At 34.0% G+C, this 24534-nt stretch overlaps 11 protein-coding genes and 3 pseudogenes across 14 annotated transcripts, besides 7 other annotated features; 9 read left to right on the top strand and 5 right to left on the bottom strand.

The window, feature by feature from the left end:
* Positions 1-223: 223 nt before the first annotated feature.
* On the top strand, positions 224-1433 carry TVAGG3_0210030 (uncharacterized protein; the record flags this gene model as incomplete). Its single annotated transcript, XM_001305151.2, has 1 exon — positions 285-653. One exon carries the CDS (start codon positions 285-287, stop codon positions 651-653), a length of 369 nt encoding a protein of 122 aa, XP_001305152.1.
* A 1093-nt stretch (positions 1434-2526) lies between these two features.
* Positions 2527-2889, top strand: TVAGG3_0210020 (uncharacterized protein; the record flags this gene model as incomplete). Its single annotated transcript, XM_051226615.1, has 1 exon — positions 2527-2889. One exon carries the CDS (start codon positions 2527-2529, stop codon positions 2887-2889), a length of 363 nt encoding a protein of 120 aa, XP_051111601.1.
* Positions 2890-2907: 18 nt separating this feature from the next.
* TVAGG3_0210010 (serine threonine-protein phosphatase family) lies at positions 2908-3141 on the top strand (the record flags this gene model as incomplete). Its single annotated transcript, XM_001305152.1, has 1 exon — positions 2908-3141. The coding sequence occupies one exon, from the start codon at positions 2908-2910 to the stop codon at positions 3139-3141; it is 234 nt and encodes a 77-aa protein (XP_001305153.1).
* Positions 3142-3199: 58 nt separating this feature from the next.
* TVAGG3_0210000 lies at positions 3200-3728 on the bottom strand (annotated as a pseudogene). Its single transcript has one exon. A coding segment is annotated over exon 1 (529 nt).
* Positions 3729-4178: 450 nt separating this feature from the next.
* On the top strand, positions 4179-4613 carry TVAGG3_0209990 (uncharacterized protein; the record flags this gene model as incomplete). The annotated part of the gene is made up of 1 exon (XM_001292660.1): positions 4179-4613. One exon carries the CDS (start codon positions 4179-4181, stop codon positions 4611-4613), a length of 435 nt encoding a protein of 144 aa, XP_001292661.1.
* Positions 4614-6021: 1408 nt separating this feature from the next.
* TVAGG3_0209980 (uncharacterized protein) lies at positions 6022-6723 on the top strand (the record flags this gene model as incomplete). The annotated part of the gene is made up of 1 exon (XM_051226614.1): positions 6022-6723. One exon carries the CDS (start codon positions 6022-6024, stop codon positions 6721-6723), a length of 702 nt encoding a protein of 233 aa, XP_051111600.1.
* Positions 6724-12190: 5467 nt separating this feature from the next.
* On the bottom strand, positions 12191-12598 carry TVAGG3_0209970 (HNH endonuclease family; the record flags this gene model as incomplete). Its single annotated transcript, XM_051226613.1, has 1 exon — positions 12191-12598. A coding segment is annotated over one exon (408 nt), but the record flags the coding sequence as incomplete, so codon positions are not given.
* A 2099-nt stretch (positions 12599-14697) lies between these two features.
* Positions 14698-17189: a mobile genetic element.
* On the top strand, positions 14937-15685 carry TVAGG3_0209960 (annotated as a pseudogene). Its single transcript has one exon. A coding segment is annotated over exon 1 (749 nt).
* Positions 16756-17076, top strand: TVAGG3_0209950 (uncharacterized protein; the record flags this gene model as incomplete). The annotated part of the gene is made up of 1 exon (XM_001317498.2): positions 16756-17076. The coding sequence occupies one exon, from the start codon at positions 16756-16758 to the stop codon at positions 17074-17076; it is 321 nt and encodes a 106-aa protein (XP_001317533.2).
* Positions 17077-17189: a terminal%2Cinverted (terminal inverted repeat of Maverick-1B transposon ID:TVAGG3_0209940).
* Positions 17178-17318: a mobile genetic element.
* Positions 17190-17318: a terminal%2Cinverted (terminal inverted repeat of Maverick transposon ID:TVAGG3_0209930).
* Positions 17319-19551: 2233 nt separating this feature from the next.
* Positions 19552-20222: a mobile genetic element.
* A 51-nt stretch (positions 20223-20273) lies between these two features.
* Positions 20274-24534: part of a mobile genetic element that runs on past the window's edge.
* Positions 20482-20808, bottom strand: TVAGG3_0209910 (uncharacterized protein; the record flags this gene model as incomplete). Its single annotated transcript, XM_051226612.1, has 1 exon — positions 20482-20808. The coding sequence occupies one exon, from the start codon at positions 20806-20808 to the stop codon at positions 20482-20484; it is 327 nt and encodes a 108-aa protein (XP_051111598.1).
* Positions 20809-20914: a terminal%2Cinverted (terminal inverted repeat of Maverick-1A transposon ID:TVAGG3_0209800).
* TVAGG3_0209900 lies at positions 20915-21455 on the bottom strand (annotated as a pseudogene). Its single transcript has one exon. A coding segment is annotated over exon 1 (541 nt).
* Positions 21720-22562, bottom strand: TVAGG3_0209890 (uncharacterized protein; the record flags this gene model as incomplete). Its single annotated transcript, XM_051226611.1, has 1 exon — positions 21720-22562. A coding segment is annotated over one exon (843 nt), but the record flags the coding sequence as incomplete, so codon positions are not given.
* Positions 22843-23466, top strand: TVAGG3_0209880 (protein of unknown function, DUF4106 family; the record flags this gene model as incomplete). The annotated part of the gene is made up of 1 exon (XM_051226610.1): positions 22843-23466. The coding sequence occupies one exon, from the start codon at positions 22843-22845 to the stop codon at positions 23464-23466; it is 624 nt and encodes a 207-aa protein (XP_051111596.1).
* On the top strand, positions 23890-24504 carry TVAGG3_0209870 (uncharacterized protein; the record flags this gene model as incomplete). Its single annotated transcript, XM_051226609.1, has 1 exon — positions 23890-24504. One exon carries the CDS (start codon positions 23890-23892, stop codon positions 24502-24504), a length of 615 nt encoding a protein of 204 aa, XP_051111595.1.

The raw sequence follows: 24534 nt of genomic DNA, 5'->3' as shown, positions 1-24534 counted from the left end.
AATTAATTTTTGCTTTGTAAATTTTAAAGCTTTGGAAAATTGTACTATTACCATTTTCATTGACTAGTGATTATCATATGATTCTTTAATTCATATAGCTCTAATCAATGTAATAATTAAAGATATTGATTCGATAATCAAGCAAGTTTTATAAAAAGTTCAGAAATTGGCTCACAATCTAAAAATGATAAAAGAATTTGAATTGTGAAGTCATTATTTTTCTGGAAAAATAATTTTTCTGATGGAAATTTTATAGTTTACATTTTTTTCAAATTCCATCATCAATGAGTGATATAACATTTACAGAAGAAGAAATCAATGCAGAAATGAATAACATATCAGATGAAGAGGTTCTTGAACAAATTAATAAAGAAATTCAAGAAGGAATGCACAAAAAACTAGAAGACAAAAAATACAAAGAGAATTTAGAGCGCCTGAATAAAATTTTGATGAATTTAGACAAATGGAAAACTTTAATTACCAGTCAACTCCAAAAATATTCCGAGATTGTTGATAGCTCAAAATCTAAGAATCCTAATATTAAAAGTGAAGTTACATCAGATATGTTAAGGGAATCCATTAATGATAAACAAAGATTTATAGATTTAATTCAACAATTTGAAGACTCAGTGAAAAATAGCACTGCAAACTAAGATACCTTTAATTTTTCATCTTCCTACTGTATGCTATTAAGTAATATGTACAATTACTCTTTAATTATTAAATAATTTTTATTATTATAAATAAAAATCTTGGTAATCATTTGTAACATCTTATTTTAAAGCAAAATAAATGCAACTTATTATTTTCATCCATTGATTTTAAATGTTAATTTTTTAAAATATTAGTCTACAAACGAATTTCCAAATAAGTATCATCTTAGTGATCGGAAAAAGTATCAGAACCTATTAAAATATGTATTCACACTTTTTATTGGATTGCAGCTTCTCACATAAAGTGCGAAACATATTTTGAATATGATGGCAAGCTCGAATTTAAATTAAGTGGATCATCAAGTGACGACAATCATGCCATTGATGGATCCAGTTCAAAATACGATTTTTACTCGATTCCCTCTTCTTCTTACAGAAAGATGGATTCATATAGTGCAGTTGGAAAAGCAAGTTGTCTTGGCCTTCCATCATGGGCAATTGCTATTGTTGTTATCTTTGTTATCATTTTTATCATACAATACTCCAGAAATGAAAAATGAATATGGCAATCCATACAAATAATAGTCACAGAAAGCGATGTTAATTTATTTCGAATTAAATTGAGAAATATGTGTATCTAATAAAGTTTTTAATTATATAGGTCAGGTAAGTGGGGCTTCCAGGCGCGTTGCGCCCTCTAGCCCATAAGAAATTTTGCCCAAGACCCAAGAGGAGGACCGAACCCCAGCCGACCAGCCGGTGACAAAACCAAAACCGTTGTTATTTACATCATATTAATGGTGTCACTTTTTAAATGTCACTTTTTATATCACTTTTCACAAATTATATATGTTTTCATGTTTTGTCACTTTTCTGTCACTTTTCGGGTAAAAACATTTTTATTATTATATATAAATGAATTTTACAAAACCGCCGTTACCATTCTTTGGAAATAAGAGTAGATGTAAAGATATTATATTGAGAGAACTTAAGAAACTACCGAATGGTCTAACATTTGTAGATTTGTTCGGTGGAAGTTTCTATATATCCCATTTATGTCATACCGTATTTCCTGACTCAAAGATTATATGCAATGACTTCGACAACTATATGGACCGTCTCAAACATATTCCAGACACAAATAATATATTGAAAGAGTTAAAAGAAAAGATACCTATAGGTAAGATGGAACGTATACCATTAGATAAGAAAAATATTGTGAGAGAGGTTTTGAAAAAAGCAGAATATATAGACTGGGATAGTATATCTGCTAGACTATTATATAGTGGTTCTATAAGAGTTCATGACATTGAAACACTTATGTCAAAAGTTTTATATCTTAACTATACAAATGTTTTCAAAGAGGACATAGAAAAATATATTGAGGGTATAGAGTTTGTGAGGTGTCATTGGACAGAGTTGTATGAAAAATATAAAGACAAGGAAAATGTTTTCTTTATAGTGGACCCGCCGTTCTATAACACATGGGATTTTCAATACCAAGTAGACTGGACTTTGAGAGACTCTTTAGAAACTTTAGACGTTATACATAACCATCCATGCTTTTACTTTACATCCGATAAAAGTGGTTTGGAAACCGTTATGAGATGGTTAGAGGACATACATGACTATGAGTTTATATATGACAAGATAGAATATGAGAGAGGTCCTATAAACCGGAGAAAGTGTCACAATAAAGAAATTTTATTAGTAAGTAAATGTGGTTTGAAATAGGACTACTTGTTTTAGGTTTTTTCCATTGTGTCATTTATTTATTTGACGTGGCAGAAAAGTACAGAGAATATGAAGATGAACCAATGCCTGCAAATGTTCAGCATATGTACTCGTAAGAGATATTTTTATCTAATATTAAATGGACGCACAGAACTTAGCGAATGCACAGCAACCTGGACAACCAAACCCAGAGAATATTCCAAATGAAGTTAGAATACAAACTGCAATGGCAAACTATGGTCAAGTGCCAACAGATGTACAAATGCAAACTGCCATGTCAAATGACGCTGCGTTAGATTTGCCACCATGGTATGCAAATATGAGATGGAAAGAGTTTTATACAAACCCTGAAGTGGGATATAAACAACTTTATGCAGATGACGCGAACACAGGAGTTGACCCAGAATATGTTTTCTACCAGAGGAGAAACAGAATGTATGAGCTCCAGTTAAAGAATGCTATGGAACTCAACAGGAAACGTAAGAGACTAGGCGGACATTAGATTTTTACATATAGTAAAATGGGTTTCTTCAGTAAGATAGGAAACTTCTTTCGAAATGTTGGAAGAGGTATATGGAATGGAATAAAATCTGTCGGAAGAGGAGTATGGAACGGTGTCAAAAATATTGGTAAAAGAGTAGGTCAGTTTGTTGGTATTATACCTAAAGACCCTGAACCAGAAGAACAAGCTCCTGTAATACAACAGCCTGAACCTGCACCACAGTCTAGTTGGCAACCACAACCTGTATATTAAAAATTATATTTTTACCGTTCGATAGTAGTTGTATATGAAACTAAGTTCTAAGTAAAACGCATGGTATAATGGAATTATTCTTTTCTTCCATCTGTAGTAAACCATACTTGAAAGTCTGAAATACTTCCACTTGGTGGTTCGTATAACTTTGTAGGTTTTTCGTAAAAGTCATTTGCCAAGCATAAGAAAGAGTTTTGGGCGCCAGAAAATGAAGCATGAACTATCACAGCATCTTGGTCGAAAACATCTTTAAATAAATATGGTTCATCTCTTGCATATCGACTGTAGATATTTGCTAAAGGAGGTTCAACTTTCTGATTTAACATTCTTTGCAAATAATACCATGACATTGCAGTGAATTCTGTATATATTTGTTCGTCTTTATTTGGATTGTCTTCATAGATTTGAAATGACACTTGTGAATTTTGTTTGTCATATACAATTCTCACATAAAGTGTGCTATCGGTATTCGCATATTCATCAGCATATTTTGCATAACATGAATTTATTTTATCTTCTATATTTTTTAATGCAGCCTGTAGAGAAGATGAGAGGTCAACTTGTATTAGCTCAATTTCTTCCCACATTTTTCGTTGCCCTTCAGATGTATAATCTATATGAAACCTTACAATAAATGGAAAACTTTTATCTTCTACAGACACAAACTTTATTCTTCGAAAGCCAATAGCTTTTGTGACAGATGGGTCTCTTAACCATCTTAATGGGTAGTCAAAACGATAGCCTTCATGCTTTACGGTATCTGTCTCAAACTTTTGACCGACATTAGTAAAAAGTTAGTATCCCTAAGTTGCGTACTGTGGCACTGCGCGCCTCCGTACACCACTTAGCGGTTTTGACACTTTACGAAACCGGTAACGTATATTTTACAACACAACCATAACACCAACTTAACCTTAAATATTTACAAAACCATCTGACACATAAACGACTTCACTAATGACTTCACTAATGACTTCACTAAATAAAAATAACCTTATTTTATTTATTTTCCAACTTTTTTATTTCATTACAAAGACATGTCTGACTACATTTACTATGACTCTTTCCCAGAACGTTTCCGTGAACTATTCAAAACTCAAGTAAAACTGAGAAACATGCATTTTAACAAAGACAGACCCATTGACGATGAAAGAAACCCTGAGTATATTATAATACCTTATGATGCTAAATTTATTGCATACATTCCTTATGGTCGCAGAGGAACGAAAACTATTTCAACAAAGACGAAAAATTATTTCTGGAGCGATGAAGAAAATTGCCTTATCTACATAAATGCATACTTAAATAAAGCTACATATTGTACAAAAGAAGGTTGGACTGGATTTGAGCTCTACATATACGACGACGATGGAAACAGACGCTGTGTATACCCATACGATAATATGTACCATTGTTTTCATCAAGCATTAAACGAATACATAGTCAGTAAGGGTCTCATTCCTGTTGAGTAGATATGCTTTATTTTTGTTCTGTCATTTATATAAAAATAAACTTAAAAATAAACTTAAAAATAAATGATATCACCACCCTCACACGTATGAAAACATAGCACAAAAATAATGTTTATGTTAGAATGTTAGATCTAACACGTTTTCTAACCTCATTTCTACCCTGTTGAATTCATTGCTTTATAACTCTCTTCCTTTCTCCAACTCTTCTAACTTCTTCCTAAGTTTAGCAATGTTGTCCTCATGAAGTTTAATCTTCCTTAATATACCTTCTCTATCTAATGGTTGCTTTATCTTTCTAAACTGAACTCTACCATCCTTCATAGTATGAATGTAAAAACCTTCTGGAATAGTTCCTGATTTAATGTATTCTACCAAGAACTTTTGTTTCATTGCTTCAGTGACTTTAGTCGTCATTTTACTCTAAGGTGAAGCTAGCACAGCGATAATGGATTTCATGACTTTTTAGTATTTCATGCAATCTTAACAGATAGCCTTACAAGTACTTCCAGTGTCCCTAGCTGTCCCTCCTTTTTATATAACTCCATGACATTTATAATCTCGCGAAACTTAACAGGTAGCATAACATATTAAAATCAGATGAGGTTTTGAACCAAAATTTCTAAGCAACGTTGTCAAGGATTTTGAGGAACTAGGGACAGAGTGTGGCAAAGTCCAAGATTTAATTTATCTTCATCTGTTTCATCAGCTATCTCATCTAATATGCCAATATTTTATTCATAACTCGTGGCAAACTCACTAACTTTCATTATGTTCATCTGCATGCTTCATCTGATAGAAAGTATGACTTTCATTAACTCTGTGAGATAATGAAAACTACTAGGGACAGAGACCATGGCAAAGTTTATGACTTTCATTATTTCCAGAACTTAATGAAAACTACTAGGGACAGAGACCATGGCAAAGTTCATGATTTAATTTATTCTCTCACTAACAACAAACACAAACTCCAACACTAACATCAAGTACTAACCTCAGCACAAATGACAAACACTAACAACAAACACAAACTCCAACACTAACGACAAGTACTAACTTCAGCACAAATGACAAACACTAACAACAAATACAAAACTCCAACACTAACGACAAAAATAAATGTCCTCACTTCTTAACAAAGTAATATGTGCTTCTTACACCACCATAGCTCAAACGTTTCTTTTCAAACATCGATTGAAACTTATTTTGAGTCATTGGCTTTAGTCTCTTTTTCTTCAAATACGCCAAGAAATCTTCTTCACATCTTTTCACTTCATAGCCTTCTTTAAACTCCTCCTTGTTAAGTTCTATGAAATCCTTTATCTCATTCTTTGTTGCAATGGCTTCTTCACGAACGACATCATGAACTATTTCAACACTGTTCTCATGAACGACCTCCTCACTGTCTTTCATGAACTATTTCATCACTGTTCTCATGAACGACCTCCTCACTGTTCTCATGAACTATTTCAACACTGTTCTCATGAACGACCTCCTTACTGTTCTCATGAACTATTTCAACACTGTTCTCATGAACGACCTCCTCACTGTTCTCATGAACTATTTCATCACTGTTCTCATGTATGACCTCCTCACTGTTCTCATGAACTATTTCAACACTGTTCTCATGTATGACCTCCTCACTGTTCTCATGAACTATTTCAACACTGTTCTCATGAACGACCTCCTTACTGTTCTCATGAACTATTTCAACACTGTTCTCATGAACGACCTCCTCACTGTTCTCATGAACTATTTCATCACTGTTCTCATGAACGACCTCCTCACTGTTCTCATGAACTATTTCATCACTGTTCTCATGTATGACCTCCTCACTGTTCTCATGAACTATTTCATCACTGTTCTCATGTATGACCTCCTCACTGTTCTCATGAACTATTTCAACACTGTTCTCATGTATGACCTCCTCACTGTCTTTCATAAGCGTTTCAAAGTCTCCTTTACTCATTACTTCAATCTCATGCTGTTCACAGTAGTACTTAAACTCACTGTATATGTCTTTGTTGTATGTTATATTGCTTCCCATGTACTCCATGAATTTTTCAAGCACTTCCTCATAATTCACTGTTTCTTTCTTTCCACGACCTTCTAATATCATACTTGCTTCATAAATATAACTTCTTGCAGAACCGTCTCGCTTTCTACTTCTCTTCACAAATTCTCTCATCTTGCCACCAAATACATTTGAACTACATGCAAAGAATTCATTCTCCTTCGCAAATTCTTTATATCTTCTATAGCACTCTGTACAATTCCATCCGGATACAAACTTTTCATAGAACTCCTCGTAAAACATTTGGTAAGGTGTTTTGTTCATTTCGATGAGTTCTTGTTTAGCCCTGGTGAATGGTATCTTCCTTACATCAAATTCACTTAAATCTTTCCTCATGAAGTACGTCAGTAAGTTTGAATAAAACTCTTCATTAAAGCTTTCAATGAGATTTGAGAAATATTCATAATTTCCTTTGTATCTGCTGCTTACGTCAATGACAACAAATCTTCTGTCGTCTTTGTCAATCTTTACTGAGTTGAAGTTGTTAGATATCATGATGATATTACAAACATTCTCTATCTTTCTTACTGGCTGACACTTCTGATTTAAGTCCAACTGAGTCTCTGTTACTATTGACTTTAGTGCGTCGTGGTTCATGACCTTAGACGTATCGCATGAGCTTAGTTCATTGCATACGATGAGCTTCATGTTCAATAGCAGCATTGAATCTACCAACCACATTCTCTATTGCCGTTATATTATTGTTGGCGTACTTGCTAATGAGCTCGCATAGAACATTACTAAGTACATTCTTACCAGTTCCTTGCTTTCCGATTAACAAAAGTACTGTTCCAGTCTTTCCACAAGGATTTTGAACGATGTAGGCGAACCAGTTCAAAACATACTCATAAAGCTCTTCATCCTCATTACATATGACATCGTGAACATGTTTCAAATATCCTTCAATAACGTTCTCATCTACTTCATTCAGTACCTCATACTCATATCCTCTGAAATAGCTGTAAATGTCATCTCTTTCGTCAAAGAATCTCATGCCTGACTTCATAAGATAGTTCTTGTTCTGACCCGCTTCATAAATCATCAGTGGTTCACATCCTTCTCCTCAATACGTCCTACATAAATACTCTTCATGAGCTTATTGAATTCCTTGCTATCTACTGACACAAGTGTTGTTGTGTTTCGTATTCCATCATAATCTTTCACTAGATATGTCATACGTGCTCCGTCAATAACAACAACACATCTTCTTAAGTCATTTATAACACTAGCTATGTCAATACCGTCCTCACTCATGTACTTATTTCTTCTCAGTCCTTTAGTGTGAAAGTGTCTCTAAGTTCTATTTCAAGCAATTCATTTACACATCCTTTGCAATACTTCTCTATAAAATATTTCTGTCGTTCTTTACTAAGTTTCTTAACAGCTCTGAAGAACCATGTGTTTTGACTCAAACATCCTTCACAACTTCTCTCATTCATTCCTAGTTCTTTCATGTCATTATCTTCAACCTCTATGGTCTCATTGACTAAGGTCAAAGGGTTCTTAGTCATTGCTGGTCTTATCTGAAACAATGTTTGTGCAACAGGTTTAACTAGTTCAGCAACGTCCTTCCTTAATATGAATAGCTGTTTCCACTCATCTTGCTAACAGTTCTTTCATAACCACTGACAGTAATGATTTCATTTGCTGACCTTAGACACTTATGTTCTATCATTTGTATTGCTTTTGTGTAAGGCTTTCGTGACATAGGTTGTATATGTCATTCCTGCAATGTTCATTCATGCCAATAGTACTAAATCCTTTCTTTGCTGTTGAGTGCATAATATCCATTAGTTCCTGTGTTCGTATTGCTGTCTCATAAAATACAACAAGACCTTTGTCATCTATGACGTACTTACCGAAAACATTGCTTATATTCTTTAACCATGAAATAACATCCTCATTCATGCTGTCAAACATGAAGTAAGGTCTTACATACTCTTCACTTATAAGATACTCCACAAAGTACTTGTTAAGCTCTATGTCCTCGTGAGCGATTTCATTAGGTTTGATATTAGTTCTTTTGTCATTGCTGTCATGTACTTCACTCTCATAGTTCCTTTCAATAGCGTAAAAGTACTTCATTGTTTCATAACTGCTCTAAATTCTGTTCAAAATTCGTACAACATAACTTTTAACATTAGTGAAAGAACATGAGCGAAACAACAACATCTAACATTACAGAAGAAGTCAATGACAATGCCGATGAAAACATACAGAAGGAGCTAGTGAAAATATTGACGAGTTCAGTGAGGAAGAAGATATTGAGGACGTCAATGAGAAACGTTAGTGGGGAACAAACTCAATGGGAAACATTGAGAAATCATGAAGATTATGAGATTTGTACGACATATCCTTTTACTATTCGTCGAAAGAAAACAAACATATTAAGAGTGAATGCTTAAATAATCATGGTTATATTGAGCTTAGTTTAAACAACAAAACGCATTTAAAGCATAGAATTATTGCAGAACAGTGGATTGAAAATCCAAACAATTTGAAAGAAATAGACCATATAAATCATGATAGAACGGACAACAGAATCTCAAACCTTCGTTGGTGTTCTAGATCTGAAAACAATAGAAATAAAAGCAAGTATGGCGATATAGTTTATGAGTTCGTTGATGAAATATCTGACGAAAGCTGTTGAAATAACAGATTATGGTAAGCATTCGTTTGAGTTCTACTACTATGTTGAGAATGAGGACGCATTCTATTATTATACAGGTCTTAACTATCGAAAACTTCATATAAACTTTACAAAAACAGGTGCTGCTTATGTTTGTATGATAGATACAGAAAACAAGAGAGTAATCTTATGCATAAACAAATTCAAACGCTTGTACGGCTTCATGTAGGACAAACATTATTTTTCAACACTAACGCCAACACGTAGGACAAACATTCATGACTAACATTACTGTATAACATAAATGTTTTGTCATGACTTCTTCGTATATGTTTTGTCATGACTTCTTCGTATATGCTTTGTCAAAACTTCTTCGTAAATGATTTGTCAAAACTTCTTCGTATATGTTTTGTCATGATTTCATCGTATATGTTTTGTCATGACTTCATCGTAATGAGTGTAAATGACCCAAAAATAATGTTTAGGGTAGAAGGGTAGATCTAACCTCATTTCTACCCTCTTTTTTCACCCTCTTGAATTTTCATACGGAATCTCTTCCCTCGGTTTTCCGAGGGAAGCAATCATATGAGGAAATTCTTCTAAAAGTTCTTTTGTCTGTTGGTTTTCAAACCAATGATATGCTTGCTTTGTAGAACGAAGAGTATTATAAGGCATTTTGTGAAGAATATATCAATCGACGGAATTCAGACGGTTGCTTTTTATACAAAATTCACGCAGGAAAATTCTTGAGTTTTGGTTGAAAGAATACGGTCAAGCCAAAAGTGGCTCGACCTCAAAACAAACATTTATGAGCTTACTAAGGCGTTATGAATGAATTCAAAGGTATTTGCATACATCCTGACCTCGTTCATTTTGTTGTTGAATTCAGCAAAAATAATGTTTAGGGTAGATGGTTTTAGGTGTCACTACGTCACCATGTCACCAGGTTAATTAACTTCTCTTAAAATTACTGACAACATGACATTTAGACAACAGGTACGAAAGGAGGAAGGCATTTATGAATTATTTTTGAATAACTGAAGGTGCTACCATGTTACCATGTGCTACCAGGTTAATTAACTTCTCTGAAAAAGTGTGACAACATGACATTTTGACAACAGTCGGGGAAATATATTTTATCATATATGTTTTGTCATGACTTCATCGTTTATGTTTTGTCATGACTTCATCGTATATGTTTTGTCATGATTTCATCGTATATGTTTTGTCAAGACTTTGTCATGACTTCATCGTATATGTTTTGTCAAAACTTCATCGTAATGAACGTATATGTTTTGTCATGATTTCATCGTATATGTTTTGTCATGACTTCTTCGTATATGCTTTGTCATGATTTCTTCATCGTAATGAACGTATATGTTTTGTCATGATTTCATCGTATATGTTTTGTCATGATGCAAAAATAATGAGTTCATTTACTCACAATATTTTTGTACAAAATGTAAAGTATGGCGGTTTGAAACCGTCGGGAACCTTCACTTTTTTGACGAAGTGCAATTCTTCACTTCGTGTCAAAACTTCATCGTATATGCTTTGTCATGATTTCTTCATCGTAATGAACGTAGCACATGGTAACATGGTAGCACCTTCAGTTATTCAAAAATAATTCATAACTGCCTTCCTCCTGGACTGTTGTCAAAATGTCATGTTGTCACACTTTTTCAGAGAAGTTAATTAACCTGGTAGCACCTTCAGTTATTCAAAAATAATTAATTATTGAATAACCTGAAACCATTAATGTAAACATTATTTTTGGGTCATTTACACTCATTACGATGAAATCATGACAAAACATATACGTTCATTACGATGAAGTTTTGACAAAACATATACGATGAAGTCATGACAAAGTCTTGACAAAACATATACGATGAAATCATGACAAAACATATACGATGAAGTCATGACAAAACATAAACGATGAAGTCATGACAAAACATATATGATAAAATATATTTCCCCGACTGTTGTCAAAATGTCATGTTGTCACACTTTTTCAGAGAAGTTAATTAACCTGGTAGCACATGGTAACATGGTAGCACCTTCAGTTATTCAAAAATAATTCATAAATGCCTTCCTCCTTTCGTACCTGTTGTCTAAATGTCATGTTGTCAGTAATTTTAAAGAAAGTTAATTAACCTGGTGACATGGTGACGTAGTGACACCTAAAACCATCTACCCTAAACATTATTTTTGCTGAATTCAACAACAAAATGAACGAGGTCAGGATGTATGCAAATACCTTTGAATTCATTCATAACGCCTTAGTAAGCTCATAAATGTTTGTTTTGAGGTCGAGCCACTTTTGGCTTGACCGTATTCTTTCAACCAAAACTCAAGAATTTTCCTGCGTGAATTTTGTATAAAAAGCAACCGTCTGAATTCCGTCGATTGATATATTCTTCACAAAATGCCTTATAATACTCTTCGTTCTACAAAGCAAGCATATCATTGGTTTGAAAACCAACAGACAAAAGAACTTTTAGAAGAATTTCCTCATATGATTGCTTCCCTCGGAAAACCGAGGGAAGAGATTCCGTATGAAAATTCAAGAGGGTGAAAAAAGAGGGTAGAAATGAGGTTAGATCTACCCTTCTACCCTAAACATTATTTTTGGGTCATTTACACTCATTACGATGAAGTCATGACAAAACATATACGATGAAATCATGACAAAACATATACGAAGAAGTTTTGACAAATCATTTACGAAGAAGTTTTGACAAAGCATATACGAAGAAGTCATGACAAAACATATACGAAGAAGTCATGACAAAACATTTATGTTATACAGTAATGTTAGTCATGAATGTTTGTCCTACGTGTTGGCGTTAGTGTTGAAAAATAATGTTTGTCCTACATGAAGCCGTACAAGCGTTTGAATTTGTTTATGCATAAGATTACTCTCTTGTTTTCTGTATCTATCATACAAACATAAGCAGCACCTGTTTTTGTAAAGTTTATATGAAGTTTTCGATAGTTAAGACCTGTATAATAATAGAATGCGTCCTCATTCTCAACATAGTAGTAGAACTCAAACGAATGCTTACCATAATCTGTTATTTCAACAGCTTCGTCAGATATTTCATCAACGAACTCATAAACTATATCGCCATACTTGCTTTTATTTCTATTGTTTTCAGATCTAGAACACCAACGAAGGTTTGAGATTCTGTTGTCCGTTCTATCATGATTTATATGGTCTATTTCTTTCAAATTGTTTGGATTTTCAATCCACTGTTCTGCAATAATTCTATGCTTTAAATGCGTTTTGTTGTTTAAACTAAGCTCAATATAACCATGATTATTTAAGCATTCACTCTTAATATGTTTGTTTTTCTTTCGACGAATAGTAAAAAGGATATGTCGTACAAATCTCATAATCTTCATGATTTCTCAATGTTTCCCATTGAGTTTGTTCCCCACTAACGTTCTCATTGACGTCCTCAATATCTTCTTCCTCACTGAACTCGTCAATATTTTCACTAGCTCCTTCTGTAATGTTTTCATCGGCATTGTCATTGACTTCTTCTGTAATGTTAGATGTTGTTGTTTCGCTCATGTTCTTTCACTAATGTTAAAAGTTATGTTGTACGAATTTTGAACAGAATTTAGAGCAGTTATGAAACAATGAAGTACTTTTACGCTATTGAAAGGAACTATGAGAGTGAAGTACATGACAGCAATGACAAAAGGAACTAATATCAAACCTAATGAAATCGCTCACGAGGACATAGAGCTTAACAAGTACTTTGTGGAGTATCTTATAAGTGAAGAGTATGTAAGACCTTACTTCATGTTTGACAGCATGAATGAGGATGTTATTTCATGGTTAAAGAATATAAGCAATGTTTTCGGTAAGTACGTCATAGATGACAAAGGTCTTGTTGTATTTTATGAGACAGCAATACGAACACAGGAACTAATGGATATTATGCACTCAACAGCAAAGAAAGGATTTAGTACTATTGGCATGAATGAACATTGCAGGAATGACATATACAACCTATGCTCACGAAAGCCTTACACAAAAGCAATAAATGATAGAACATAAGTGTCTAAGGTCAGCAAATGAAATCATTACTGTCAGTGGTTATGAAAGAACTGTTAGCAAAGATGAGTGGAAACAGCTATTCATATTAAGGAAGGACGTTGCTGAACTAGTTAAACCTGTTGCACAAACATTGTTTCAGATAAGACCAGCAATGACTAAGAACCCTTTGACCTTAGTCAATGAGACCATAGAGGTTGAAGATAATGACATGAAAGAACTAGGAATGAATGAGAGAAGTTGTGAAGGATGTTTGAGTCAAAACACATGGTTCTTCAGAGCTGTTAAGAAACTTAGTAAAGAACGACAGAAATATTTTATAGAGAAGTATTGCAAAGGATGTGTAAATGAATTGCTTGAAATAGAACTTAGAGACACTTTCACACTAAAGGACTTGAGAAGAAATAAGTACATGAGTGAGGACGGTATTGACATAGCTAGTGTTATAAATGACTTAAGAAGATGTGTTTTGTTATTGACGGAGCACGTATGACATATCTAGTGAAAGATTATGATGGAATACGAAACACAACAACACTTGTGTCAGTAGATAGCAAGGAATTCAATAAGCTCATGAAGATATTTATGTAGGACGTATTGAGGAGAAGGATGTGAACGCACTGATGATTTATGAAGCGGGTCAGAACAAGAACTATCTTATGAAGTCAGGCATGAGATTTTTGACGAAAGAGATGACATTTACAGCTATTTCAGAGGATATGAGTATGAGGTACTGAATGAAGTAGATGAGAACGTTATTGAAGGATATTTGAAAACATGTTCACGATGTCATATGTAATGAGGATGAAGAGCTTTATGAGTATGTTTTGAACTGGTTCGCCTACATCGTTCAAAATCCTTGTGGAAAGACTGGAACAGTACTTTTGTTAATCGGAAAGCAAAAGGAACTGGTAAGAATGTACTTAGTAATGTTCTATGCGAGCTCATTAGCAAGTACGCCAACAATAATATAACGGCAATAGAGATGTGTTGGGTAGATTCAATGCTGCTATTGAGAACATGAAGCTCATCGTATGCAATGAACTAAGCTCATGCGATACGTCTAAGGTCATGAACCACGACGCACTAAAGTCAATAGTAACAGAGACTCAGTTGGACTTAAATCAGAAGTGTCAGCCAGTAAGAAAGATAGAGAATGTTGTAATATCATCATGATATCTAACAACTTCAACTCAGTAAAGATTGACAAAGACGACAGAAGATTTGTTGTCATTGACGTAAGCAGCAGATACAAAGGAAATTATGAATATTTCTCAAATCTCATTGAAAGCTTTAATGAAGAGTTTTATTCAAACTTACTGACTACTTCATGAAGGAAAGATTTAAGTGAATTGATGTAAGGAAGATACCATTCACCAGGGCTAAACAAGAACTCATCGAAATGAACAAAACACCTTACCAAATGTTTTACGAGGAGTTCTATGAAAAGTTTGTATCCGGATGGAATTGTACAGAGTGCTATAGAAGATATAAAGAATTTGCGAAGGAGAATGAATTCTTTGCATGTAGTTCAAATGTATTTGGTGCAAGATGAGAGAATTTGTGAAGAGAAGTAGAAAGCGAGACGGTTCTGCAAGAAGTTATATTTATGAAGCAAGTATGATATTAGAAGGTCGTGGAAAGAAAGAAACAGTGAATTATGAGGAAGTGCTTGAAAAATTCATGGAGTACATGGAAGCAATATAACATACAACAAAGACATATACAGTGAGTTTAAGTACTACTGTGAACAGCATGAGATTGAAGTAATGAGTAAAGGAGACTTTGAAACGCTTATGAAAGACAGTGAGGAGGTCATACATGAGAACAGTGTTGAAATAGTTCATGAGAACAGTGAGGAGGTCATACATGAGAACAGTGATGAAATAGTTCATGAGAACAGTGAGGAGGTCATACATGAGAACAGTGATGAAATAGTTCATGAGAACAGTGAGGAGGTCGTTCATGAGAACAGTGATGAAATAGTTCATGAGAACAGTGAGGAGGTCGTTCATGAGAACAGTGATGAAATAGTTCATGAGAACAGTGAGGAGGTCGTTCACGATGTCGTTCGTGAAGAAGCCATTGCAACAAAGAATGAGATAAAGGATTTCATAGAACTTAACAAGGAGGAGTTTAAAGAAGGCTATGAAGTGAAAAGATGTGAAGAAGATTTCTTGGCGTATTTGAAGAAAAAGAGACTAAAACCAATGGCTCAAAATAAGTTTCAATCGATGTTTGAAAAGAAACGTTTGAGCTATGGTGGTGTAAGAAGCACATATTACTTTGTTAAGAAGTGAGGACATTTATTTTTGTCGTTAGTGTTGGAGTTTTGTATTTGTTGTTAGTTTGTCATTTGTGCTGAAGTTAGTACTTGTCGTTAGTGTTGGAGTTTGTGTTTTTGTTAGTGTTTGTCATTTGTGCTGAGGTTAGTACTTGATGTTAGTGTTGGAGTTTGTGTTTGTTGTTAGTGAGAGAATAAATTAAATCATGAACTTTGCCATGGTCTCTGTCCCTAGTAGTTTTCATTAAGTTCTGGAAATAATGAAAGTCATAAACTTTGCCATGGTCTCTGTCCCTAGTAGTTTTCATTATCTCACAGAGTTAATGAAAGTCATACTTTCTATCAGATGAAGCATGCAGATGAACATAATGAAAGTTAGTGAGTTTGCCACGAGTTATGAATAAAATATTGGCATATTAGATGAGATAGCTGATGAAACAGATGAAGATAAATTAAATCTTGGACTTTGCCACACTCTGTCCCTAGTTCCTCAAAATCCTTGACAACGTTGCTTAGAAATTTTGGTTCAAAACCTCATCTGATTTTAATATGTTATGCTACCTGTTAAGTTTCGCGAGATTATAAATGTCATGGAGTTATATAAAAAGGAGGGACAGCTAGGGACACTGGAAGTACTTGTAAGGCTATCTGTTAAGATTGCATGAAATACTAAAAAGTCATGAAATCCATTATCGCTGTGCTAGCTTCACCTTAGAGTAAAATGACGACTAAAGTCACTGAAGCAATGAAACAAAAGTTCTTGGTAGAATACATTAAATCAGGAACTATTCCAGAAGGTTTTTACATTCATACTATGAAGGATGGTAGAGTTCAGTTTAGAAAGATAAAGCAACCATTAGATAGAGAAGGTATATTAAGGAAGATTAAACTTCATGAGGACAACATTGCTAAACTTAGGAAGAAGTTAGAAGAGTTGGAGAAAGGAAGAGAGTTATAAAGCAATGAATTCAACAGGGTAGAAATGAGGTTAGAAAACGTGTTAGATCTAACATTCTAACATAAACATTATTTTTGTGCTATGTTTTCATACGTGTGAGGGTGGTGATATCATTAATTTTTATATAAATGACGAAAACTATTGAGATAACAAACTACAACGGTCATGAGTTCAAGAATTTGTTCTTCGTTCCTCGTGAAAATACATTCTATCAGATACGAGGGAGAAAGGATAAAGTTAGTTTGAGCGTTTATGAAGGAATGAAGAATGGAAAGTTTATACAAGCATACGATACAAACGGTAAGCGTGTTTCATTAGCTTTGTCAAAACTTACAGGTATAAACTATGACAGTGATTTTGACCTATATGAAGAAGAAAGTGAGTCAGAAGATTATGAGCTGTTATATGAAGCACAGCAATGGGAGGAGTTGCAATACTTTTGTAAGTGAGAACGTTTATTTTTTACATTAGTGAGGTGAAGTGGTTGGTGGTTTTGTAAATATTTAAGGTTAAGTTAGTGTTGTCGTTTGTGTTGTAAAATATACGTTAACGGTTTTGTAAATATTTAAGGTTGAGTTGGTGTTATGGTTGTATTGTAAAATATACGTTACCGGTTTCGTAAAGTGTCAAAACCGCTAAGTGGTGTACGGAAGCGCGCAGTGCCACAGTACACGACTTAGCGATACTAACTGTAAAAAGTTCATCTAATGGTTTAGTTGTAGCAACTCTAGAATTTTCTTTTTCTATTGGAAGCATATTTTATCTATAATAAAAATGTCAAATGAAACAGCGTCTATGAGAGAAATACAACACAACCGACAACTCATTATGCAAGCTCTAAATAAGAACACAACAAACTTTTCAAACTATTCTAAGATATCTGAAACTTTAAAGGATGGAAACTTAAAACTGACATTAAACCCTATAACAGATGAGTTTCTATTTCAAGACAATAAGAACAATACTGTCTGTATAAATCCAACAAAAGGAACTTTAAACGAGAAACCTATAAATGAACTTCTTTTGAAAGCAGATGTTGACAACAAAGCTGACAAAGAATATGTAGACGATGCAATAGCAAAAGAAGAAGAAAGAGCTAACAATGCTTATGCAACAAAAGAACATACTCATCCTGAACTAGCAGACAAAACATATGTCGACAATAAAATGTCAAGTGAAGTGACAAGAGCTGAAAACGAATATTCTAAAAAGACTCATATACATTATATTAACCAAATACCAAGTCTTAAGGAAACATTAGAGACAAAAGCAGATAAGACTCATACACATTCTATATCTGATATTACAAACTTACAAGAAACCTTAAACAGGAAAAGTGACGTTGAACATACACATTCTATATCTGATATTACAAACTTACAAGAAACCTTAAACAGGAAAAGTGACGTTGAACATACACATTCTATATCTGATATTACAAACTTACAAGAAACCTTAAACAGGAAAAGTGACGTTGAACATACACATTCTATATCTGATATTACAAACTTACAAGAAACCTTAAACAGGAAAAGTGACGTTGAACATACACATTCTATATCTGATATTACAAACTTACAAGAAACCTTAAACAGGAAAAGTGACGTTGAACATACACATTCTATATCTGATATTACAAACTTACAAGAAACCTTAAACAGGAAAAGTGACGTTGAACATACACATTCTATATCTGATATTACAAACTTACAAGAAACCTTAAACAGGAAAAGTGACGTTGAACATACACATTCTATATCTGATATTACAAACTTACAAGAAACCTTAAACAGGAAAAGTGACGTTGAACATACACATTCTATATCTGATATTACAAACTTACAAGAAACCTTAAACAGGAAAAGTGACGTTGAACATACACATTCTATATCTGATATTACAAACTTACAAGAAACCTTAAACAGGAAAAGTGACGTTGAACATACACATTCTATATCTGATATTACAAACTTACAAGAAACCTTAAACAGGAAAAGTGACGTTGAACATACACATTCTATATCTGATATTACAAACTTACAAGAAACCTTAAACAGGAAAAGTGACGTTGAACATACACATTCTATATCTGATATTACAAACTTACAAGAAACCTTAAACAGGAAAAGTGACGTTGAACATACACATTCTATATCTGATATTACAAACTTACAAGAAACCTTAAACAGGAAAAGTGACGTTGAACATACACATTCTATATCTGATATTACAAACTTACAAGAAACCTTAAACAGGAAAAGTGACGTTGGACATACACATACATCTTCTGAAATAACAGACTTAAACGTTAGCCTTGAAAATAAAGCAGATAAAACATATGTCAATGAAATATACCAAAGTTTGATAGGAACAAAAATATTGAAACTATTGTTGGTGACTTTTCTGTCAATGAAGAAAATAAATATTTTAGATGGCAGTTGGTACAGTCCTTAAAAAATGGTACACGGTATAAACTCATTCCGAAAAATAACAATGAAATGTATGTAAGCTATAAAAAGAATGATGGTACACAAGTTAAAGTTCCATTAGACAACAACTGCTACTTAAACTTATATGGAGACGAACAAAAGAAATATTTAAGAGTTTATGAAATGGCAGATATGACATTGCCCGACCCAGCTCCAGCACCACATTATTATGACTATGGAGATGACGACAGAACACCACATGTAGATGAACAAAAGCTAACATTATATTTAGATTATTATAGATATAAAAGATATAATGCAATAGAAAAAACGAGAATAGTATATTATTATACAGATGACAGAAATAAATATTATAGTCAAGATTTTACCTACCCTGAAAACATAAGATTATATTATAAAAAATATTCTGACACAAACCAGAAGAAACCTGAAATAGTTGCACTATATTTTAAGTTCAAAAGAGACAATCCTATAATATCTCATATGTTTGATTTAATGAACCCAGTAGGTTCTATTTATACATCTATGGATGCAAGAGGTCCTCAAGTAATGTTTGGTGTTGGTGCATGGGAACAAATAGTCGACAGGTTTTTGTATTGTGCAAACTCTTCAAAGGAAACAGGTGGAAGTAAAACGATTTCAGGTGAAAATTTACCTGCACACAGTCATTACATAGATTTAAGTACATCTCAAGCAGGTTGGCATAAGCATAGATATTGGGATTGGTCAGGAATGACAAAAGGTAAAGGATATGATGTTAAAGAGGACGTTAAGTTTGCTATAAATTGTTACTGGGATGACACTCAGGGAGAAGGAAACCATACACATTTCGTTTCAGGATATACGCAAACAACGGGACAAAGTAAAGAATACATGCCACCTTACATGACAGTTTACGCATGATATAGAATTGCTTAGTCGTCATTTTCAACTTCTTTAGCATATTCGTCAGGAGTTGTCTTATATTTGTTAGGAACTGTCTTTGAAAGTATACCACCTTGAACTTTGACAAGTTTGAAACGAGGTCTGACAATAGTAGTTTTATCTTCTGCTTGCAGTGTGTACATTTTGCCATGTTTGCCTAAAACTTCATAATATTCTCTTGTATACTTTCTTCTATTTTTACGAACACGAATGTGAGTACCTGTCGGGTTCCCATTGTTGTCATAGTCAATAGTATTTTCATATGGGTCGCGTTAGTTAGTATACATATATTGTGTACTGAGGCACTGCGCGCCTCCTTACACATTATATGTGAATTTGACACTTTACAAAACCGTTAACGTATATTTTACAACACAAACACAAACACCAACTTAACCTTAAATATTTATAAAGCCACCAACCACTTCACCTCACTAACGTTTTCACAAACGACTTCACTACTGTAAAAAATAAACGTTCTTACTTACAAAAGTATTGCAACTCTTCCCATTGCTGTGCTTCACACAATAGTTCATATTCTTCAGTATCGCTGCTGTCGCGCCAATCGTCAGAGTCAAAGTCACTGTCAAAATAAATGTTAGTAAGTTTTGACAAAGCTAATGAAACACGTTTACCGTTTGTATCGTATGCTTGTATAAACTTTCCATTCTTCATTCCTTCATAAACGCTCAAACTAACTTTATCCTTTCTCCCTCGTATCTGATAGAATGTATTTTCACGAGGAACGAAGAACAAATTCTTGAACTCATGACCGTTGTAGTTTGTTATCTCAATAGTTTTCGTCATTTATATAAAAATTAATGATATCACCACCCTCACACGTATGAAAACATAGCACAAAAATAAATTTAGGTGAAGTGGTGAAATCTCACCTCTTTTTTCACCCGGTTTTTCACCCTGTTGAATTCATTGCTTTATAACTCTCTTCCTTGGTTTCTTTTTAGTTGCTTTCTTCACGTCTGTCTCCAACTTGACTGTCTTTCTTCTTCGTCCATAATGATACCAATTACTTCCACCAGTCAATGGGTCAAATGGTCGTTCATAAGGGTTTCCATACATTCCATAAGGTCCGTACGGATAAACCGCTGGTGGAGAAGAAACATTTTCTTTAGTTCCATCGATCTATTTAAATGCATTGTTTCACCTTTCATCTGGTCATTAAAGTCTTTTGCGTGTTTTGCAAACTCATCGTCCTTTCCTAAAGCATTTTCTGACTCAGTCGCAACCAAATTGGATGCTTTATTTATGAGCCCTATTTTATTTAATCTTAACTTCTTTGCAACCCAGCCTCCAATCTTCCCTTTATTTGCATCTAATGTCTTCGAAACCCTTCCTCCACTCATTTTATTTACTGCGTCATAAGCTCCAAGTGCTTTTGCTCCAAATGCTAATGCTTTTGTTCCCATTGCGCCTAAAGCTGCCCAAGCTACCATTTACACCATATTAAAATCATCTCTCTTCAATATTATCTCATAAAAGTTCTCGTTACTGGAGAAAGTCAATGAAACATAAACGTTCTCACGGGCTTCGCCCTCACCGCTTTGCGGTCTATCTAACTTCTTTCTTATCTCATCTATACGCTTCAAAATGTCTGAACAATTGCTAACATCTTCTACAACAGTTATTTCATCATGAATGACCTTCAAGAACAAGCTCATTTAATATGCTATTAAAATCATCTCAATAATGAGTCCATCCTTTCCGTCTTTGGGTAGCACAACATCTTTCATTGAAGAAGGTTCGACAAGTCTTATGTTAAACTTACTGACAAAGTTTGTTATACTATAATGCTTCGGCGGCGAATACATGTAGTTTGAAAGACATAATATAGATTCTTCAGCAAATTCACTTATACTGGATTTTATAACAATGTTCTCACGAGACCAAATACCACCAATTGACAATCTTGTAAGCAATCCTGCTGAACCTTCTACTGTAAACGTCGATGGTAACATTCCACGAAGGTCATCTATTGACATCGTTGAGTCACTGTATTTAAATATTTTCTTAAAGCAATCGTCATTATCTAACCATGCAATAGCTTTGAAGTTTTCATTCGAATATACATCTGCTTCATTAAATGTAAAACCTGACTTCTTTGCAGAGACGACTTTAAAATCTATTGAGTTTGTTTCAAAATTATATGCTATGGTAACTTCTGAAGGTAATGGATGTCCTTCCGCAGTCAGTTGTTCTCTCACTACCGTTTGAAGCTTTGTATTAAAAACTTTCATGTCATCTCCTGTATCTAAGTTCACATACACAGCAACAGGGAAACTATCTTGCTTCTTTGTTTCATCATTATATCTCAAAACATTAAAGTTCTTCAATAATATTGTTCTTCCTGCTGGAATACTTCGAACCTGTCTGATTTCAATAGCTTTCTCACCTCCTACATACTCTACCCAGTGTCTTGGATATTCATAAGTATACTGACTTTCTTGAATTTTGGTTGGTTTCATCATAACATGTTCATAGTATATCTTTATACTCTTGTCAGTTAGACTCGGTGCTATGTTCTGAATATTTCTGACTTGCATTTTTAATGGAGATAAAATGAAGCATTTAATACATGACGTAGATGAAGACATGAATGAAAGCAGTGAAAAGCTCAACAGTTCTCTCATTCTTCCTTTCAGTAAGGACTATGAGTTCTGTTCAAATGGTGTTTATTTCTATTGTGGAAAGATGGGTTCAGGTAAGACATTTAACCTCATTCGTCATATACTCATAACAGAGCGTTTAGGAAACGACTCTTACTATGACCAAATCATTATATCAGCAACTTCAGACTCTATGGACTCAACAGCGAAAACATTTATGTCAAAAGTTCAAGCCTCTGTCGTTAAAGTTCCAGACAGTGAACTCATTGAATTTCTTCAACGTTACATTCGACGTAAGAGGAAATATTATGCCATCGTTGAATTTATACAGTCAGGAATGCAAAAGACTTCTGAGGAGATGGAAAGAATTATTGACAAACACCACTTACGTCAATACTCAGGAGTTTACGATATGAAACGACTTACAAACTACATTCTGTCAAAACTTTCAAAATACCCCTTCAAAAAATATCCATCAAACACTTTATTAGTTTGTGATGATTTCGCTGGTAAAGGTTTAGTGTCAAAACCAGACTCACCATTAGCTAACATCATTACTAAAGTCAGACATTACCACTTAACTGTAGCAATACTTATGCAAACATGGAGGTTTTTAGCTTTAAACATAAAACGTCTCATAACTGACTTCGTTATCTTTCAAGGTTTCTCACGTTATGATATTGAACTCATTTGGAAACAGTCAGGTATAACATTACCTTTTGAAGAAATTTGGGAAGCATATAAGTCTCTCATCTCTCCTCGTTCATACCTTGAGATTCATATCATGACTAATACCATTAAAGTCAAAAATATTCCATGGGAACGACCAACATTGTTTTAAAGTTTAACCTTCAATTGACTGATGGTAAACAAATTCCATGCATCTCTGTCGCCATTTCTGTTAATATTTTTGCTGTCATTCATATCATCCACTTCCCTATCCGTTAGCTTTTGAGGATATGCGTTAGAATAGCTGTTCTTAAATGAAGGCTTTTCACCTTTGAGAGCATAAACTCTATAACTTTCTGCATACTTTATGTTTGAACCTCCTGAGCCATCATTGACATAAATTTTTATAGGCTTCCACCCTTTGTTCATGTTCCTGCTTCTTCCCTTAGCTCTTTTGTTCAGTAGTTCTACATCTTTATACACAGCACCTGTCTCAGTGAATTCAACAATATTTTCATTCGTTAGCTTTACATTCAAACCCTTGTCGAGTATATTGTTCATTTCATACATATAAAAGGTTTTTATTCTATATGAAATGAGAAGCAAATCCATCTTAGCTGGTGCCGTTAATGTTCCAATTGAACCAACATCAAATGTTGACTCACGAACGACAAACAATATTGTCATAAAGAACTATAGTTCAGAGTGTTTGAAAGAAAAAGAACCAGAACTTAAGTCGGTGAATTTAAACACAGCTTCAAACGCTAACGCTACATCAGATGTTAAGTTAGAGTATCCACCACTGGACCAAATTCTTTCAAGAGAAGCCAACGACAACCCTTACACAAATGTTCAAACAAATCCTTCAGATAACGTAGACCATTACCTTCTTCAGTTATATCAAACAACTTTACTCAAAGACGATAAGAAGCTTTTGGTAAATCTTATAAGCAAGAACCAAATAATTCTAACAAAGGAGGACCTTGAAAATGTTATCTCACGAATAACAGGGAAACAATGTGTCATTGACTATCTCGACCCTGAAATCGAATGCTGTGGTCAAACCCCAATATTCATGAAAATAGGTAACATCCGCATCATTGAAACACCAGGAACTACAGGAGTTGAGTTTAAGTATAAATATTCGAATGAATATACAAAACTTTCAACAGAATATAAACTTTGCTTGAAATATGTTTTAGTAAATTAAAGCAGTCAGGACCTTCGGTCTTGGCGCTTT

This window comes from Trichomonas vaginalis, chromosome IV (genome assembly GCF_026262505.1).
Source record: "Trichomonas vaginalis G3 chromosome IV, whole genome shotgun sequence".
NCBI classification, from domain to species: Eukaryota; Parabasalia; order Trichomonadida; family Trichomonadidae; genus Trichomonas; species Trichomonas vaginalis.
This window is presented reverse-complemented; position numbering and strand designations above follow the sequence as displayed.